The 20102-nt window shown below is 32.8% G+C and overlaps 1 protein-coding gene across 5 annotated transcripts; it reads left to right on the top strand.

The window, feature by feature from the left end:
* Positions 1 to 5383: 5383 nt before the first annotated feature.
* Positions 5384 to 11762, top strand: LOC18613112 (uncharacterized). 5 transcript variants are annotated; one of them, XM_007050180.3, is made up of 14 exons: positions 5384 to 5560; positions 5688 to 5942; positions 6373 to 6547; positions 6694 to 6777; positions 6858 to 7099; positions 7176 to 7395; positions 7738 to 7817; positions 8135 to 8219; positions 9113 to 9244; positions 9343 to 9456; positions 9561 to 9608; positions 10388 to 10472; positions 11040 to 11096; positions 11209 to 11762. In XM_007050180.3, exons 2-14 carry the CDS (start codon positions 5707 to 5709, stop codon positions 11331 to 11333), a joined length of 1683 nt encoding a protein of 560 aa, XP_007050242.3. In that variant the 5' UTR covers positions 5384 to 5560; positions 5688 to 5706; the 3' UTR covers positions 11334 to 11762. The 5 variants fall into 5 exon arrangements, with proteins under 5 accessions (XP_007050242.3, XP_017972526.2, XP_088658992.1 ...); XM_018117037.2 differs by having other exon boundaries at positions 5646 to 5942; positions 11465 to 11762; XM_088802866.1 differs by having other exon boundaries at positions 5646 to 5942.
* Positions 11763 to 20102: the final 8340 nt, after the last annotated feature.

Raw genomic sequence — 20102 nt, 5'->3', positions numbered from 1 at the left:
TCTCATATTTGATGAGACCTATGAAACACATGTTCCTATAGAAAGGATAGTTTCTAAATATCCACAAAGATAGAATAAAAGAGTCCTAAAGGAACAATATGAACCTGATCCTAAAGCTAAGGTCAAATACCTAATTATCAACTATGTGTCCTCCCATAGATTGTCTGAATCGTATGTACTTACTATTAATCAATTATCCACTATGTCTATTCCTAGTAGTTTGTAGGATGCATTAAAAAATTTGAAATAAATCAAGGCGATGAACAAAAAAAAATGGAGGCTTTGCAAAAAAATGCTACTTGGGAACTGGTTCTCTTACTAGAAAGAAAGAAGACGATTGGATGTAGATGGGTATTTATTGTGAAACTCAAAGCAGATAGCAACATTGACAGATATAAAGCAAGGTTAGTTGCAAAAGGGTATAAGTAGAGGTATGGGGTGGATTATCAAGACATTTTTGCACCAGTAGCCAAGATCAATACAATTCGCATTCTCATATCTATACCAACAAATTGAGATTGGCTTTTACCAGAATTTGATGTTAAAAATGCTTTTCTCAATGGAGACTTAGAGGAAGAGGTCTACATGGAGTTACCACTTATAATTAAACATAGTTCTTTGTGTAAAAGGAAAGTTTGTAAACTGAAGAAGTCATTATATGGGCTGAAACAATAACCTAGAGCTTGGTTTGGGAGGCTTTCTTTAATAATGAAAGCATTTGGTTATAAGCAAAGTAACTCAAATCATACTTTATTTATAAAACACAACGAAGGGAAGGTAGTAGCTTTAATCATGTATGTCAATGATATGGTCTTGATAGAAGATGACCCAAGCGAAATGAAAGCATTATGGGAATATTTGGTTGCTAAATTTGAAATGAAGGATTTAAGGCAATTAAATATTTCTTAGGGATTAAGGTTGCAAGATCGAAACAGGGGATTTTCCTTTCGCAACAAAAATATATGCTAGATCTCTTAATCGAAACTGGAATGCTTGCTTGCAAACCAGCAAATACGCCCACAGAGATGAATCATAAGCTTGGAATTTTTCCAGATCAAGTTCCACCAGACAAGGGTTGTTATCAGCGATTAGTTGGAAAATTAATTTATTTGTCACATATAAGATCATATATGGCTTATGCTGTAAGTGTCATAAGTCAATTTATACATGCACCAAGTGAAGAACATATGAAAGCAGTATATCGAATCTTAAGATACTTAAAGATTTCTCCAAGCAAAGGTTTGTTGTTCTCGAAAAATGGCGTCTCTTATATTTAAAGATTTACGGATTCTGACTGGGAAGGTGATTAAACAACCAGAAGATCTACATCTAGTTATTTACTTTCGTGGAAGGTAATCTTGTCACTTAAAAAGGTAAGAAGCAAAAGGTTGTAGCAAGATCAAGTGCAAAAGTTAAATTTCGAGGTATGGCTCATGGTGTATGCGAATTATTGTGGATAGGGAGTATTCGCAAGAGTTGGGCATTGAATATGCAAAACCTATGAATCTTTATTGTGATAATAAGTCAACCATTGAAATTGCACAAAATCTTGTACAACATGATCGCACCAAGCATGTTGAAATTGATCAACATTTCATCATGGAGAACTTTGATAAAAAAATTATACAATTTCCATTTGTCCAATTTGAAGGTCAGTTAGTTGATATTCTCATGAAAGCAGTTTCAGAGAAAGTGTTCCATGGTATAATTGACAAGTTGGACCTAATTGATGTCTATGCTCCAACTTAAGGGAGAGTGTCAGTATAAGTAGTAATTATTAATTTTAGGAATACCTTAGAGTGAATATTTCTCTATTTTCTTTTTTTTTTGTACTCCAAGAAAATTTAGGGTTAAAATACTTCCTTATTTACTATTTTCTTTACTTGCACTCCTAGTAGGTTTAGGTTTAGTTGGCTATTATAACTTTACTTGCACACCAAGTAAGTTTATGTTTAGTTAGCTATTATAAATAGCTCCTTATGTAATTCTTTATTTTATATCAAACAGTTTAGTTTTTTGCTTAGATCTTGAATATTTTCTACAAAAATTAATAAACTCATTTGAAATTTTAATTAAATCGTAGAGGTGACATATTTTACCCAAAAATGAAACTACCATTGGACAGAACCAAAGAAGCCTACTCAAAAGTAAAGAATAAGGCATATGCTTACTGTTGCAGGCTCATCTTCCATTGGAGATTAACTTTGCATCTGAATTAATTTCACCTTAGGTAAATACCCTAAAGGTTGGTAGAAACTTTTTTTACCTCTTTATTTTGAAACATACCTTCTTATCCTCCTTTTGGTAGAAAATACAATTCCTTTAACAAATAATAATAATAATAAAAGCTATAAAAAAGAAAGCAAAAAGAAAGAAGAAAAGAAATAAAATTCATGAAAAAATAAATAAAAAGGAGAGCGTATTTATCTTTTCATTTAAAGTTAACTTGGTAATTAACAGCATTGTATTTTTAGGGAACAAATGTATTTTCAATGAAATCTTATGAAGTAAAAAGGAATATTTCAAACAAATGAGAGCACGTACATTATCAACCAAAGGCCTTTTCATAGTCTTGAGTGCTGATAGAGCTTAATGTTTTCTTCGAAATTTTAGGCTATTCATTTGTAAGAGGTTTTGGTTTTGGAGCACAAGTGTAGTAGATGTCAAGAGAGAGCAGCATCCTTAAATGCCACGAAACAGGGCATTAGACGGCTAGGATATGCTAACTAGTTTGTTCAAGTGCTAATGCCCAATAAGAATTTAAGGTCGAATTTGGTCTTTACCAAAAAGAGATGAGAGGTTACGAGAAAGGGAAGGCCTAGTTATTATTATGTTGCTCCAGCATGCAATTAGGGAAAAGAAAGAAACTTGCAAGCATGGCTAACAAGGTGAAAAAGAAGACAGCATTTGTCTTACTCATCTCAACTGTTGGTTGCAGTGATATTTTATGATAGCAATGCTTCTCCGACTCCCCCACTCAACCACCTACTCAACTCAACAGCAACACTTGCCACCCCCAAGCTCAACTCTATTTCACATCATTTGTCCATTTTCCATGTCCCTCCTGCTGGAACTAACGACTTACACCCATTACAAGATAATCAACCTTGTTAACAATAACAAAACCTACTTCCTCTCACTATCTTTGTTGTCTCTTCTTGTATGCTTTGGTTGCATAATTTCTTTTTTTTAATATAATGATAAAATAAGTGCTGAAATTATGATAAAATTTTTACTTAAAATTCTTATTCTTTTATCTATATCAATTGAATTCTCAATTTATTATTTAGTGCCCAATGAAACCCAATTTGGTTGAAAAATGTTGGCATGACTAATGGTTTGATCAACTCACACTTGCTCAAAAAGGTTATGCCAGTAATCATGTTCATTGTTTTCTATCTAAACTGAATTCATTTGACATGAAATAATAGATTGAGAGCTCAATTGACACAAATAAAAATAAATAAATACTTAAGTGAAAATTTTAAATAATTCAAGAGCATATTTTATCATCATGCCAATTTTCTTTTCGATGATGCATGGTCAAAGCTTAGGTGCCCTTCTAACACTTGAACACATCAAAATACTTAGTGACAATAATTAAGTCAAAGTTACATTGTATTTTACACTTGTGGGACACTTTAATATATATATATATATATATATATATTTGAGCATAGAATTTGGATGGATATATTGATACCCAGAACAAACATGTAGTGACTAGTTGAGACAATACGAGAGACATTCCTATAATCTATATGCCTAAATTTGTGGATTGGTGACGTAAGCGCGGATTTGGTTAGTTGGCGGTGCAAGGAAAAGGTTGGAAGATGGGTGACTTGGCCGGGCTTCTTTGCACAGCTCTTGTTTGGTTTTGATGCCTACTCAATAAATAGACCAAAGATGGTCCCATGATGCCCTTCTTGCAAGAAACCGCTCAGCCAAATCCGTTACTTTTCCCAATTCTGATCCAACCAAAAAAATCTAAAAAAAAAAGAAAAAAAAAAGGGCTAAAACATTGAAACTTTATAACTAGCTTAATGTATTAGAGGTTAACCAACCCACTAACAGGCTAATCCCGTAATCCGAGGAGCCATCAATTTTATGTTAAAATCCTGATAAATCATGATTTCGTCAGTTCAATTAAAAAAGAAGATCATTTCAACAGTCAAAAGAAGGGTAAAATATTTTCATATTTTTAAGTTTTAATTAAAATTGTAAACGAGTTCATTAGTTTTTAAAATAAACACTTCATCGTAAAAATTTAAATACCGTTAACACATATTATGAAAAAATTAAAATATATTTTTTATTAATTTAAAAAATTATTATTATATTTTTAAAAAAATAAAAAAGAGCACCGATTGGGAAGTATGATAGTGCTTTTTTTAAAAATAATAATTAATAAAAAATATATAATAATAATTTTAAAAATTAATAAAGAGTAAAATTATTATTTAAATAGTATCACGTCATCAAACTAATAAAAATAATAACGATTGATTAACAATTGAATTTATATGTCTAACGAAAGATATTTTTTAAAAAATAAAGTATTCATTTCAAAAATTAATAAACTTGTTTAAAATTTTGATTAAAACTTACGAGTGGAAAAACAATAATTTAAAAATAACCACAAATTGAGAATCGTCTACTCTTTTATAGCACTAATACTACAAAGTTATCAATATATTCAAATTTCTTAATATATATATATATATATAAGCCTTTTAGGTACAATTTTGGTTGAGTTTAATCAATTAGAATCACAACAAATCATAATCCCAATCATTTGCTCTGGTTAACAAATTATTGAACAACTTTTGAATTATTAAAAGTACAATGTATCCCAATATATTTATTGCTACATTTTGAATATTCCAACATTAATCAAAGCACAAAATTGGAGAAGAAAATATTCCAACATGTTAGGAGATCATAATTGAAACTTGAGTAGCCACTCTAAAAATATATTTAAAAAAAACTTAAAATTGATTTTAATTTTTTGAATCAAATAAATTTTTATATTTAACAAAATAATATCTATCATTAATAAAAACATTACATATTTTGTTGAAAGATGATATTGAATGATGAGATGATCCTGTGATTTATTATACTTTTCATTTTAATGCTACGTCACTTTTACGAAAATAAAAAATAAAAAATTATATTTTAATTAAAAATAAATAATTGTAAGAATATATTTAATTTAAAATAAAAATAATAAAATTTAATTGAAAATAATAAAAAATATTTTATTTAAACTTTACGGAATAGAATAGGGATTTTTTAACGTATTATACTATCAATTTACTTGGAAAAAGAAAAAAAAAAAAACCTATATAACATGAGGGGTCTGCAGTGAGAATACAAAAGAGAGAATCACGCGCGCGACAAGAAAACGGAAAACCTTTCTTTCTTCCTTCCCTTTCTCTGATTCTGATACAAATTTTCTGTTTCCCATGCGCATTTTCTTTTGGAAAAAATAAATAAAACGAGGCGAAATAGCCGCGAGAGCTTTTCGCGAATTGTATTGTCTCACGCAAACTACGCGGTAGCGCGCATTTCTTAGCTTTGCTTAACTTTCCTTTTTATTTTTTTCAAAAAATGAGAATCTGTGTTTTTTTTTTTTGGTGAAGTATTTAGGATTGAAATGCAAAATGCGGGGGGATTTTGTGTAGGTGACATTTGATTAGAGGGATGGATTCGGCGAGGAGTTGGTTTTTGAAGCTACAGCCGAGGGATAAGATGAGGGCTTCCACGAGGAGGAAGGGGCCCTCGGCCAGCGGTGAAGGAGGAGGAGAAGGGAATGACGAAGCGAATATGGACGAAGAGGCTCTCTCCAATGTCACCAAACAAAAGGTCGCCGCTGCCAAGCAGTACATTGAGAATCATTACAAGGAACAAATGAAGAATCTGCAAGAAAGAAGAGAGCGGTACGCCTCCCTTCGTCCCTCTATCTTCCTATCTAATCTCATGCTTAAATTTTTTAAATTATCCTTTATTTTTGATAAGCGAGGATATTTGTGTAACGTTGAAGATGTCTAAAATAATATTGAATCTGACTCTTGGTTGTATGCTTTAATCTGAGTACTAATTAATGAGATATAATTGATTTGTAGTCATTGTACTTAGTATCACTTGCTTGCCCCTATAATTAACTGAATTACTCTAAGACGACTCCACCTTTTAAACGGTACGAGTTTGTTGCAGCTAGAGTCAGAATAAGCAGGGAATGGCCCCTTTAGGTGCGGATTTTATAATGATGTTTGATATTGAGAATTTTATTACAATATGCTGAACTTTGGTAGATTTATTATCTTCATTTAAACGGAATCCATTTTCTGATAATTCTTTTTATAATAGACGGACGATCCTGGAAAAGAAGTTGGCAGATGCTGACGTCTCTGAGGAAGATCAAAATAACTTAATAAAGTTCTTGGAGAAAAAGGAAACCGAATACATGCGCCTTCAGAGGCATAAAATGGGTGTTGATGACTTTGAATTATTAACTATGATTGGCAAGGGTGCATTTGGAGAGGTATACTTCTTTATTGTGTCAACTGTCATATATCATGTTCTGTTTGTCTTTGTGCTAGGGTTACTGATGCTATAGGCTACTCAGTTTCCCTTTTATCCAATAAAAGTTGATCTTTTGTATTACTTGAAATTTGCTTTATGGTGCAGGTTAGAGTTTGTAGGGAAAAGACAACAGGCCATATATATGCTATGAAGAAGCTTAAAAAATCAGAAATGCTGCGTAGAGGCCAGGCATGCATACATTCTAACCATGTGGTATTATTGAGGTTTTGTAACGCTATATTCATTCAGATGTTTCTATCTTATTTTAGGTTGAGCATGTGAAAGCTGAAAGGAACCTGCTTGCAGAAGTTGACAGCAATTGCATTGTCAAACTCTACTGTTCTTTCCAAGATGAGGAGTTCCTTTATCTTATAATGGAATATCTACCTGGTGGAGATATGATGACGTTACTTATGAGAAAGGATATCTTGACTGAAGATGAAGCTAGATTTTATGTTGCAGAGACAGTTTTGGCTATTGAATCTATCCACAAGCACAATTATATTCATAGGTTAGTATACAGACAAAATGAATAGGTGTATTTTTTTGAGACGTAAGGTTGAACTTTCAAGTTTTAAATGTTGCAGGGATATCAAGCCTGACAACTTGCTATTGGATAGATATGGACACTTGAGATTGTCAGATTTTGGACTATGTAAACCTTTAGATTGCAGTACTCTCCAAGAACATGATTTTTCGGTAGGAGGCAACATTAATGGGGTTACACAGAATGATGAACGCCCATCAGCTCCAAAACGAACACAGCAAGAGCAACTACAGCATTGGCAAAAGAATCGGAGAATGCTTGTAAGTTCTCAGCCATTATTTCTCTACTTTCATATCTATCTCTCTAGATCTCATGCTATAAATGTGTCATAAATTAATGTTATATATTGATGGCTCGGAGGTTTGTTGACCTTGTTTGGTGAATTGAAGATGGTCTCATATATGCATCTTTTCACTTGTGGGCTGACTAAATGAATTGGAACCCACATAGCTTTTGTCTCAGCATATTTGTAAATAGTTTTGTTTCTGTCTACATTTGTTTGTTTGTGTTTTAAAAGTATTGGTTATGAGCTTTTGATAGAACTCAGCTGTGACTGTTAGATTCATCTTTTATTGCGATTGGCAAATATTTGGATTTTGCAGGCTTATTCTACTGTTGGTACTCCCGATTATATAGCTCCAGAAGTCCTCTTGAAGAAAGGTTATGGAATGGAATGTGATTGGTGAGTAGTTGTGCATGTTGAGATGAAATCCCATTTTGTTTCACATACTAATCTCTTTTTGTTTGTTTGACATAGCAATTGAAATTATAACTGTTTACTTTAAAAACTGAATTGATTATGTCTAGTTGCTGGTTTTAGGATCTTTCATTTTTAAGTATTTTATATAGAATGGTGACTTCATTTTGAAAGATTAACTTGTATCTCTCAATAACATCTGGTGAATTAAAGTGATCTTGTCTTCAGAGGATGCCTATAATGCCCTAATTTCTTGTAGAGTATTATAGATAGTTGTGACTGATGATAATTGTTTTCCATAGGTGGTCACTTGGTGCCATTATGTATGAAATGCTTGTGGGATATCCACCATTTTATTCGGATGATCCAATGTCAACTTGTAGGAAGGTAACGTGAGAAATATTGCCAATTGATGTTATGTACTTATTCTCTAAGTCATCTCTTATTTTTTTCTGGATCCTACTTGTGTTATCTTTGTTTTTACATTTCCGTTTTTTATTTGAAGAACAGTTAATTGGTCTTGATTATGGTGAGGCAGTGATGTGAAAAGGAATTGCCCTCCAACAATTTAAAATTGCTGTTTTTCTTGTAACATTTTCTTGGCATAATGCTTTAAAAATTCTTGAATTATTCAAAAAGATTCAAATAAGTCTTTATTTTTTTATTATGTTCAATCAAACCTCTATATTTCTATTTTAAGTCAACTAGGCCTTTATAATTAGTGGTTGACTAACTTTCATTAGTCAAAATACCACTTGTCATTTTATACCCACGTGGCACTAGCATAGAAGGTGAAGATACCATGTGACTATGTCATCATACTATATTAGTATGTCACGTTATCATCAACTATGACACATCAGCATGTCACGTTTTATTGCCTTGTGGCATATATAAAATGACAAGTGACGTTTTAGCTAACAACAATTAGTTACTTGTTAGTCATAAGTGCTTATTTCGTTCAAAATAAAAATACAAGAGCTTGATTGAATGCAATAAAAGAATAAAGTTTTATTTAAATTTTGTTAAATAGTTCGGGGGCTTTTTTAAAGTATTATGTTTTTTTTTTTTTTATTTTTTGTTTATGTGCTGTTATTCTGGAATCTTTACAAAACTTTCTCCACTTTCTTCTGTTCGTAAGGCAGCTTCAAGTGTAATCCTTTTTTCAGCTGCGTAACAGCTATCTGTTTTAGTAAAATGAATGAATTGATGAAGGGAAAGGAGTATATGAAGAAGTTTCATTTGTCTAATAATGTTGTCAATTTTTTTTCCTTACATAGATAGTAAACTGGAGAACTCATCTTAAGTTTCCTGAAGAAGCAAAGTTATCTGCAGAGGCAAAAGACTTGATTAGCAGACTCTTGTGCAATGTCAATGAGAGACTAGGATCAAAAGGGGCAGGTGAAATTAAGGTGTTTCTTTGTTTGTGTCCTATTCTAGATTCTTGGATTTGCTCCTTAAACTTGTTTCAGATAAAGGAGATTATCTTGCTACGTTTTTACTTCTCTAGGACCACCCATGGTTTCAAGGTGTGGACTGGGATAGGATATATCAAATGGATGCTGCTTTTATTCCTGAGGTTAATGATGAGCTAGATACTCAAAATTTTGAAAAGTTTGAGGAGGTATTGATATCCCTGATATTTTGGAATTCTGAAGTGCAGATTATTTTGGGACGTTTTGGCATTCATAATGTTTGTTTTATGTTTGCTTATTTTTACTTGTGCAGTCTGAGAACCAGAGTCAAACACAAGCAAAAACAGGTCCATGGAGGAAGGTAAGCTTCCAGTAGTTATTGTATGGTATTCAACTCATCAGTCCATTGCAGTCAGTCTGCTGTTAGCTGCAAGTGACAAAGTTGTCATTCTTTTGTTTAGCTCTCTAGAATGACCATTTTGTCTGAACTAAGATTTTCTAATTAGATGCAGCAGCAGCCATAACAAAGGATTTCTATTGTTATTGTTATTATTATAATAATGGTTTTTGCATGAGTACTGTACAAATGATGTTTGAGGTGCTTCAAACAGCTCATGCAGTTCTGGCTGGCATTAGGGGGGTGGCGTTGGCGCAGGGGGGGGGGGGGGGGGGGGGGGGGGGGTGGTTGTGTTCTTTACTCTTTAAGGTGTAAGGGTGTGGTAATGTTATTTATGTGAGTGATAGTGAGGAAATAATTTAATTAAGGAACAATATTCGGTACCATGAGTATTTTAGAGTTTCCCTTAACTGATAGCAGAAGCTTCAAAAGTACAATTTTGATTTTTAAAAGTTCACAGAGGGCTTTATTATAATTTCTGGGAGTCTTCCATGAATGTACATTTCCTGATTTTGTGCTTCTTAATCCTAACATGTCATGGAAATGTGTTTCATATGCTAATGGTTCATGACATAACTATTTTTTCTTGATCAACCCATCCCCCCTTCCCCCACCCTCCCACCACACCACCACAACCCCCCCCCCCCCCCTTTGGAAAAAAAAAATTCCCTTTTAATTTTCCCAACCCCTACTCTACAATTTTTTTTTTTCTAAGATTTTCCTCAATTTTCTCCATGTTGCAGATGCTTTCATCAAAGGACATCAATTTTGTGGGGTACACATACAAAAATTTTGAAATTGTCAATGGTTATCAAGTGCCTGGGATGGGTATTCTTCTTCCTCCACTATATGTTGGAATTATGTAGGTTTCACATGCCTGGTATGGGTTTCAGAATCATGTGTTAGAATGCCCCTCTGGCCAGTATTTCAAGTCTTCAAGATTCTCTGGCCAAAAACAAAAGTCTTCAAGTTACTAAAGCCTCATATAATCATTATTATGTTGTATAAGCTGTGTCTGACTAAGAATGGGTGCATTGTTGTGTTTGTCTGAATAGTGCATCTGAACTTTATAGCTTGATTGTGCTGTATGTGGAACAGAGTTGTTTTAGTTATTTGCACTAAAAGATTTATCCCCAATCACTGAATTTAAGGGTTATTGGTTTAGATTCTTGGGGACTGCGAGTGGAATGGTTTGTTATATTGCTATAATTTCATTTGGGTTAAATGGTCAAATGGCCAACCCAGAATAACTGGGAACTACAGCATAATCTATCTAGCCTGTTTTGATTTATTGTTGGTTTTACATAACGCTACCAACACAAATTTTCTACTATTTGTTAGTTTTTTGACTTGGGAAGTTACCTTTATAAGATGACAGTTTCTTTCTCTTTGTAGCTGAGTTGAAGAAGAAGAACACGAAACCAAGGAGGCCGTCGATCAAGTCACTTTTTGGTAGTTTTACTTTTTCCTTATTATACTTCATATGTTGTTGATTGTACATTCGCAGACATATTCCTGACTGTCTTAGCATATATGAATTTTCTATTTAATTCACTTGACATAGAGGGTGAGTCAGAGTCATCAGATACTTCAGACTCGACTACTAATGATCAGCCTGTTCAAGGGAGCTTTTTGAATCTGTTGCCTCCCCAACTGGAAGCCACTGAAAAGCAGTGTGGATCCCAGTAACTCGGCCCATCTTTCGGACTGTTAGAAGACAAGTTCGTCTGCGGGTCACTAACCAATCACATTCTGACACTCAAACGGCGTTTTTCCATGACACCTTTTACATTTGGATATGTTTGTGGCTGTATCTGCAGGAACTTCAGGTTTGATAGAACAGCTTAAGGCTTAGATGCCAAGGAAAGCTACTGCTTATCAATGTTGACTTGGGCAAGAGTGGATTAAAGTTTTATTTGTTTCTTCTTTTAAAATAAAGATAAAAACAAACAGGGAGTATAGAAAAGGAAAAAGAAAAAGAAGGGAGTGTGAGGAGTAACTACTGATTCATTCTCTAATGATAGGTGTAAAATATTTTCTTCTTTAGTCGTGTCAAAAGCAGCAAAATGTTGTACAAAGACACTCTTTTAATTTATACCATCATGTATGCATGCATTACTTGCTATGTGTTAACAGTTAGCAGATTTAAACGCTCACACTGCTCTCTATTCGTATCTAATCCTTGAACTGTTTATGTTCACCCTTAACCTTTTAATGCCCAGTTTCTTCATGTGTTGAAGTTTTGAATGCCTTGATAGATGGTTTGAACGTTGAAGAGGTTAGCCTATAGATACCGCCGCAGGCCAGCCGATATTAACAGATTGTTTTGCTCCCAAACTTCCCTAAGCCCCAGGGGCCAGGACCCGGAGGGACCAAATCTTTATGTTGTGTGTTTTTTCTTGGTATAGAAAATGGGTGCAGATACGGTCTAAGGAGCATTGCCCCCTTACCCTTTGACTACCTAGAGGAGAGGAGTAAGTTCAATCCCACCAAGTGGTCATATGGTATGGCTCGAACCCTAAACTTGGCAAATGCTTACCACTAAGCCAAATTCTAGGAGGATGACGAATGACAAAATGATTAATGCTTTAGATTGACTGATATAGAAGTTGATCACAATCTATTTGACCTCTCTAGTCTTTTGTTACCCAATTCAGAATCTTGTCAACAACCAAATAATTTGGCATGGTATTGGAATAACATATATATATATATATATATATTAGGGGCCCAGATTCAGGTTTTGGGTGCCATCTGCCAGTATATCATGCAAATGTAGTGTCACCATCAATTTTGTTTTGTTTAACCAAATTTAGGATCTAAATTTGACTATGTGACAAGCCAAACTACATTGAACCCTTGGTAGAAGCGAATTTTGTGAACTAGTAATCAATCATTGAGTGGTGAAAGTGAGCTCAACAACTAAACTGATTAAGGCTGAGACTGAGTTAACTATATCATAAAAAAAAATTAGAGTAAGATGCAGCTTGATTTTCTTTTATAAAGATTTTGAACTGTACAATGCAAATAGTTATAGGTACAAGTTTTTTTATGTTAGTTTGGTTCAAAGTATGTAAGTACTTACTGAGATGAGAACAATGCAACTCATAAGACCTTGCAATTAAAATCTGCACCCAAGCAATAATCATTCTCCCTTACCACTAGGTGTAGAATATTTTAGATTTATCAACACCCAACTTTATTAGGAAATCTGTAAATGAATTTGCTTCTCTACAAGTATACATAAAAGTAGCATTCCTTATTTTTTTCTTCTTTAAATTGTCAATTTCATTAAAAATCCATCACTTATCCTATGATCTTAAATTATTATTATTATTATTGATTAATCAATTATCAATAAAATTAACTTACTTCTCCATATTAGACTCCAATTGAGACACACCATTATGGTTTCACATTTTCTTTACCTAAACTTCCTTATTAAATTAGGCTTTTCAGCTGATGGAGAGAAGTAGTTTTTCTGGATTTCAAACCAACCATGAATTTTTATTTTAGTCACCCAAGTCTTTGGTTGGCCTTTCTCTAATATTCATCCTTTTTTTTTTTGTTTTTAAAGTCATAAGGAAATATCCCTTAATTTATAGCAAACTCCAAAAGTATGTACTGCCTATAAATGTTCATATTCATATTGTAATTGTGTGAGTTAGTCTAATAAGTATTTTTTATTTTTGGCTATTCAATTTTTTATTTTATTTTCTTAAAAATGATTTGCTAGGTATGGTTGTGAGTGCTTCAATTGTTTGTGTGTTTTATGACATGGTTTGATCATCGATAACATAATTTAATACTATAGTATATCATAATTCATAGGATAAAATATCTTTATCTCTTAAATTTTGATTGAAATTACACGAAAATCCATTAGTTTTCAATATAAACACTCCGCCTCAAAAAAATATTTTTCGTTGGACTCCTAAGTCTAGCCGTTAATCAACTTTTCGTCAACTTAATGACATGGTAAAGGTAAAAAGATAATTTTATCCTTGATTAATTTTTGAAATTACTATTCTATAATTTTGTTAATTAAAAAAAAACTCCCTATCTAGGGAGCACGGGATCTCCCCTGATCAGGCTCGCCAAGGGGAACACTAGTGCTCTGCTTTCTTGGAGAGCAATTGATGCTTCCCATTTTTTTTATTTTTATAAAAATATAATGATTTTTTAAATTGATAAAAAAATATTTTAATTTTTTTATAATCTCTGTTAATGGTGTTTGCATTCTTGAGACAGAATGTCCATTTCGAAAACTAATGGATCCTTTTAGAATTTCGATTAAAACTTTGAAAATGGAGGTATTTTACCCTAATTCATAATATGTAATTTCCAATAAATACATAAGTTGAAGAAAGTTGCCTTGTGGTGCTAAAACGCTTTTAATAAGATATTGATGCTGCTTTAACAACTCCCACCATGGCAATTGAAAGAGACATCACAAATCATGCTCATTCAGGAAGACAGTCACATATAGAGTTGAAACACTTTTTTTTTTTTGGTTGTTATGACCTTTCTAAATGGACTCACTAGTTAATTGGCATTAAATTATCAACAAAATCATTTTTAAAAAATTTTATTGCCTTCTTTTAATAAAGTTTTAGTAATTTGTTTTTTTAATCTCATTATTTATACTTTTATTATATATATATATATATATTGCAAGGTTAAATTTGGTTGAGAATGTTGTGACATTAATTATGTGTCTGTGGTCGTTAACCTATGCACTTGTTTGGGTGCGCAATGGCTTCAATCCAAGTCCCTTGAAAAAAATTGAAGCAGGCGAGGACTGGTTGTTTGAAGGTTTGGCCCTTTCTTGTTAGAAAAAAGGGCATTTGACCCTTTAAGAGCTAAGACAGCTTCCATCTTTGATTCTGAGACTGATTTTTTTCTTTTGGACTAGTTATTACTAATACCCACTTTTAAGCACTACTTTCCATTATTATATATTAAGTTACAACTAATCCTTATCCGGCCTGCTTAATTTCTTTTCTTTTTCCCTTCTACTCCTGCTTAATTTCTTTTGTTATGGCAATTTGCAGGAGAATCATTAAATTGATCTCAAGTTATATATAACTGCATTTGTATTTCATGGCGATTTGAATATGAGAGTCTAAAGATCATCTTGTGGTATGTACTTGTATGCATTTATCTTTACAGAAAAAGTACTAAATCACAAGTTTTGCATTTCCATTTTCTTTTAAGCAAAGAGACTTCATTTATTTAAAAATAAAAAGAAACATTGAGAATATCTTCCTAAACAATCAACAAACTGGTTTAAAATCAACATCATATCCTGTGTTCATCATTGCACCAGTTTTGATAAAATCATTTGTCAAGTCATTAGTAGTCCGAGAGATGTATTGATCATTTTCAAACTGAATTGATAAACTTTCATTACATAAAACAATTTTTTTCTCATTTTCCATGAAGAAATTAGAGGATTTAAAACTCATTTAACTGCATTGGAGGAATCACTTCAATTAATAAGCAATGAGAATTTGTCAATTTCAAACAGCAAAGAAAACAAGAGTGTTACACCCCTAATTTTTCATTATAAATTATGTGGATGACTTAAGTAAATTACAGGGAACGAATTTAAATCAATAATGTATTTGAGGATTTTTGATGATATGTTAAATATGCTAAGTGTATGGAAGCCTACACTAAGGCATTTAGGCAGATATTTAGGAAAATTATGTGATGGATCTTAAAGTTTGAGGCTTCAATCTAAGTTTGATCTTATATTTGAGGATATATGTAAGAATTTTGAGTCATATCAATGATTTGAAGTGTTTTGATTGAATGAGGATGAATTAAAGGTTTTATGAGTGATTTTGGGGACTTGGAGAAGTAAAAATCTGAAATCTGGGCATGATCTAATGATGGATGTTCTATATCTATCGATATATACAAGAAAGAAGGCCTAGGAAGACAATTTGGACAAACATCTATCGATAGATCCCTTTAACTATCGATAAATGTCCACTAAAGCACTTTGCAAAACATAATGGCTTAAAAACTATCAATAGATTCGAGGAATCTATCAACAGATGACCATATGGGATGAAAAGCAAGCAAGTTGAGAAGCAACTATCGATAGACTCGGGGAATCTATTGATAGATAGCCAAATGAGGAAAAATATGAAAGGGTGCTGTGCACAAATATTGATAGATTTGAGGAATTTATCGATATATGAAGGTCAACATCCAAAAAAATAATAGAGTGATCTATCGATAGATGCTTTCCATTTATCGATAGATGAGTGTTAAAACGCAAAAATAAAAAGGGCTGAAGGGCGTTAGTTGTTTCAAAACAAAAGAAAACTCTCCCCTTTCTCAAACCCTTTGAAACCCTAACCCCCAAACTAATTTTTGGACCTGGATAAGATTAAACGTTTTTATTGATTGATTTTCAATTTAATCGATTAATAACTTCGAAATCTAATCTTTTTAGATTTGGTGATAAACCCTTTTGATTTTGCTAGAGATTTGGGGCTTGGATTTGAGTAACCTAGAATTTTTAAGGTAAGGATTAAGCTCATTATTGAATGATTTGAGCTTGTATATTGATTTGCTAAGATTGGATTATTTTCAAAAGGTAGAGAATTTTCGAAAGTTAGGAAATAATTATTATTTTGATGTTTTGATGTGTTCTAAGGGGTAAATTGAGGCTATTGATGCATTTGTGAATTGGAAGACAGTTGGAGGCTAAAAGCTGAGCTTGGCTGTGGAAACGCCTTCGATTTCCATTGTGAGTGGGCTTTAGTTAAAGAGCATGTGATGCTTATCGCATTGTTAATGCGCTGCCATGGTACTAGCATAATTTGTATTGTATATAATTGCCTAGATGAATGTGCCTAAGCTAGAGAACAATATGTGTGTGTGTGTGTGTGATTATACGTGTTGTGTATTGTGAACCTTAGTGGTAATTGTTTAAGCCTAGACTAGGAGGTTTACTCTAGTCATTGAACCTCATGGAGGATTATGATCATTTGATGCCTTAGAGATTTAAGGGCATTTAGATCTATATTGGGCTTGTAAACGATTGAAGCTCGTGAAATGTGGTTTATGATATGAATGTGGATATATGTGACATTGAAGGCATGATGGCCTCACTTGTGGATTTGTATTCCGTCCAATGATGAGAATTCCGGATGTTGATTTGATTAAGGTTAAGTGGAGTCCTATGCCATGTGACTATGTATATGCCTGCAGGGATGGTAGTAAGTAAGAGCTGTGGTATAAATCCCGCTTGTGATTCTTGCTTGTAGAGCTATGACGCCATCTATTGAGACTACTTCGGATGATTATTGTGTTTATAATGCCATCTGTTGAGACTGTTGTGGATGATGATTACCTTTATGATGCCATCCGTTGAGACTACTCTGGATGATGATTATATCTATGATGTCATCTATTGTAAGATTACTCTAGATGGTGACTTTGATACTCAGCTTATTACTCCAGCACGCACTTGATTTGATTCTTCATTGGCAACTTAGCCCTGAGCGGGATTTGACTCCGTCGGTTGGCCACAGTGCATGATTTAATGATGTTTAGGGGAGGACCACTTGTGATATGAAATTAATATGACATAGCCTTAGATAGGTAGAGGGAGGAGTTTGAAATTAATATGCTACTTTGGCAACTAGAGAGTGCTGATGGAGAATAATGTTAAATAGCTTTGAAGATAAGCTGTCACCCGGAACTCCCATCGAGCCCGTGACAACCGCTGTGACGTCCCGATAGATATTTATTACCCGGAATGTCAATCAAAACCTCGCAAGGCTTAACATCAGTTTTTCTCTCTTCCTTTGTGAGGATTAGTCACTAAAAATATGTTTTGAGAGATTATAAACTATTTCCAAATCAAAACAATAGAAAAATAATTTTTTTCTCACAAGGGCATTTTGGTCATTTTTTTTCAAAAATCTAAAAATGTAGTATACGAGTACAAAACACATAATTCATAATAAAAAATAAGTATAAACATCTAAAACCTTAATTTAAAATGAAATTATGATTATTAGAATAAAATAAAAATATTGAATAAAATATTCAATTTTCTCATAAAATAATATTTTTAGAATATTGCATAAATAATTTTTACAGCGTAAAAGCAAAATAAATTCATATATACTGTAATACAGTAAGCCAGAGTATTTAATTTAATTTACAGTAACAAGTGGACCCACGAACGACTAAAAGTATTAAAAGTAGTAAACCTACAGTTTTTGAGGATGCAAGTCCAACTGTAGTCCTCAACAAAGTGAACTATCTACAGACTATTCTGAGCCTGAAAGGGGTGAAAAGGAGGGTGGTGAGATTATATAATCCCAGTGTGTAAACAAATACCATCTAAAATATCTAAAACTGAGTAAATGGAGACAGATAAAATAATTTAATATACTGTAATTCATTACCTTTCAAACTCATTTCAACCAAATAAAATCAATTTATATAAATCGAGTAATCAACATGGCTTATGATTTCCTGAAAAGTTTGGCTTCTACCAAAATCATTCTCATACCCAGTTATTAGGGATGCCTTAATCGATGGCTATCCCAACCGAGTCCACCAAAGCTGTTAAAAAGTTATGTACGCATAAATCATGTTTTTATTTTGAAAACATAGTCGTTCCTTGGCGTTGGCTGAGTTCACCCTCACGTGGTGGTTTGGCGTGAATTGAATTCTAAAGTGTTAACCTCAAGAGTTATCCATCCGTGCCTCTCATACTGATGTATGAATATGACTAGATTCCGTGCCCCTCTAATAGGCTAGTCCATAAAACCAGCCCACTGCAGCAAGCTAAACCCACCATACAATAAAATTTACAATAGCATGACATGATCATTATTTTATTATATTTTACAGCCTTTCAAGATAAATCAACAATTTATACACTTCCAACGCATTTATCAAATCAACCATTCATGCCAATATTACCATAAGCCAATCAATTAGAATCATGAATTTACAACACACAAAAACAGTCTCCAATTACTCTATTTTCAAACCATCATTCAATTTTAAAACAATTTTATGAAATCATTTTATTAAACCACATTTTGTTTATAAAACATAAAGATTTACCATTTAAACTCATTTTTCATAAAATCACAAAATCGGATAAAAACCACTTTAGATAATTAAGACGATAGTAAGGTTACTCACTATTTTGGGAGTCGAATTCCAAGTACTCCGATTCTTGATCCTCGGGTGCTATCTCTTTACTTTTGCCAAAATGCTCACCACCTAGACATAATGCACAATAAGCCATTCACTACACTTGTGCTAAATTGTTATAAAACGAATTCAGGATCTATACTAATGCATGAAATGGGATGTGAAATACTCGGGTAACTATCTAAATACGGTGTTCAATATAAATTTAGTTATGTACCTAAATAAAACGGTATTGGCCTAATTCGATTTATCTCTAGATTAATTGACCAATATGTCTAATTTAACTCCAAATAATTCCATTTTTCTCCCAATACTCCAAATAATCAAAAACAAGTCAAATAGCATAAAATCTAGCAAAATCATCTTCACATTTTCTCTTGGAAAATTCGGCCATGGTGGGTGCATCAATACTATGATTTTTCCTACTTGATTCTCACACCATAAATCATCATTTCTTAACTAATTCACTTGAAATAAAATCAAAATCATCATCCACACTCTACATGGAAAATTCGACCAATGATGGGTGATGGGAGAAAATGAATTTTTCTTACTTGATTTTCATGCTACACATCACTAACTAACTAAAAACACTAAAATATCTTAAAATCTAACCAAATAAATCATCAAATCTTCTCTCTCTAAATTCGGTCAGCCATGAATCCTTCATGATATCTTGTGATTCAACCATGGAAAATGCAAAATAATGTATGGGAAAGGTAGATCACAAGTCAAAATCAATAAATTTTACCTTTGATTGCTTGATTACTTGGAATCCACCAATTTTTCTCTTGAATATTCACCCTAGGGTTCTTGTTCTTTCTTTTCTTCCTTTGTTCTTCTTTGGCCAGCCATATGAATGAAAAATGGGCTGATTTTATGCTGATTTTTAAGCCAAAAAATAAAAGGATATAAATTTGACACATGTCACTATTCCATTGGTCCATGTGTCATACTTAGCCATTAAGTAATTTCTCTCTACCACTTAAATTTTCTCAATTATTCATGATAATATTGGGTAAATCCATGTGCTGGACAAGTGTTGGGTGCTGTAAAATTACAATTTTGCCCCTGAGGTGGCAAAATGACTATTTTACCCCTATGCTCGAAAAAATATTGAAATTAAAATTTTTCACTTCTCAAACTCAAATTATGTTCTAAATAGTCAATCTTGATCAAAAACGTCTTCCAAAATTTTAATTTTTTACCTCGAATGGCAAAATGACCATTTTACCCCTTGGTCATGAAAATTCTAAT

This window comes from Theobroma cacao, chromosome 1, assembly GCF_053813885.1.
Source record: "Theobroma cacao isolate CCN51 chromosome 1, ASM5381388v1, whole genome shotgun sequence".
Classification (NCBI taxonomy): Eukaryota; Viridiplantae; Streptophyta; class Magnoliopsida; order Malvales; family Malvaceae; genus Theobroma; species Theobroma cacao.
This window is presented reverse-complemented; position numbering and strand designations above follow the sequence as displayed.

Bases quoted from the DNA above. Each gene is read 5' to 3' on its own strand.
- LOC18613112 (XM_007050180.3), top strand. From the start codon at position 5,707: ATGGATTCGGCGAGGAGTTGGTTTTTGAAGCTACAGCCGAGGGATAAG. The intron at 5,943-6,372 runs GTACGCCTCCCT...TTTTTATAATAG, and splicing joins CTGCAAGAAAGAAGAGAGCG to ACGGACGATCCTGGAAAAGA. The intron at 7,396-7,737 runs GTAAGTTCTCAG...TGGATTTTGCAG, and splicing joins AAAAGAATCGGAGAATGCTT to GCTTATTCTACTGTTGGTAC.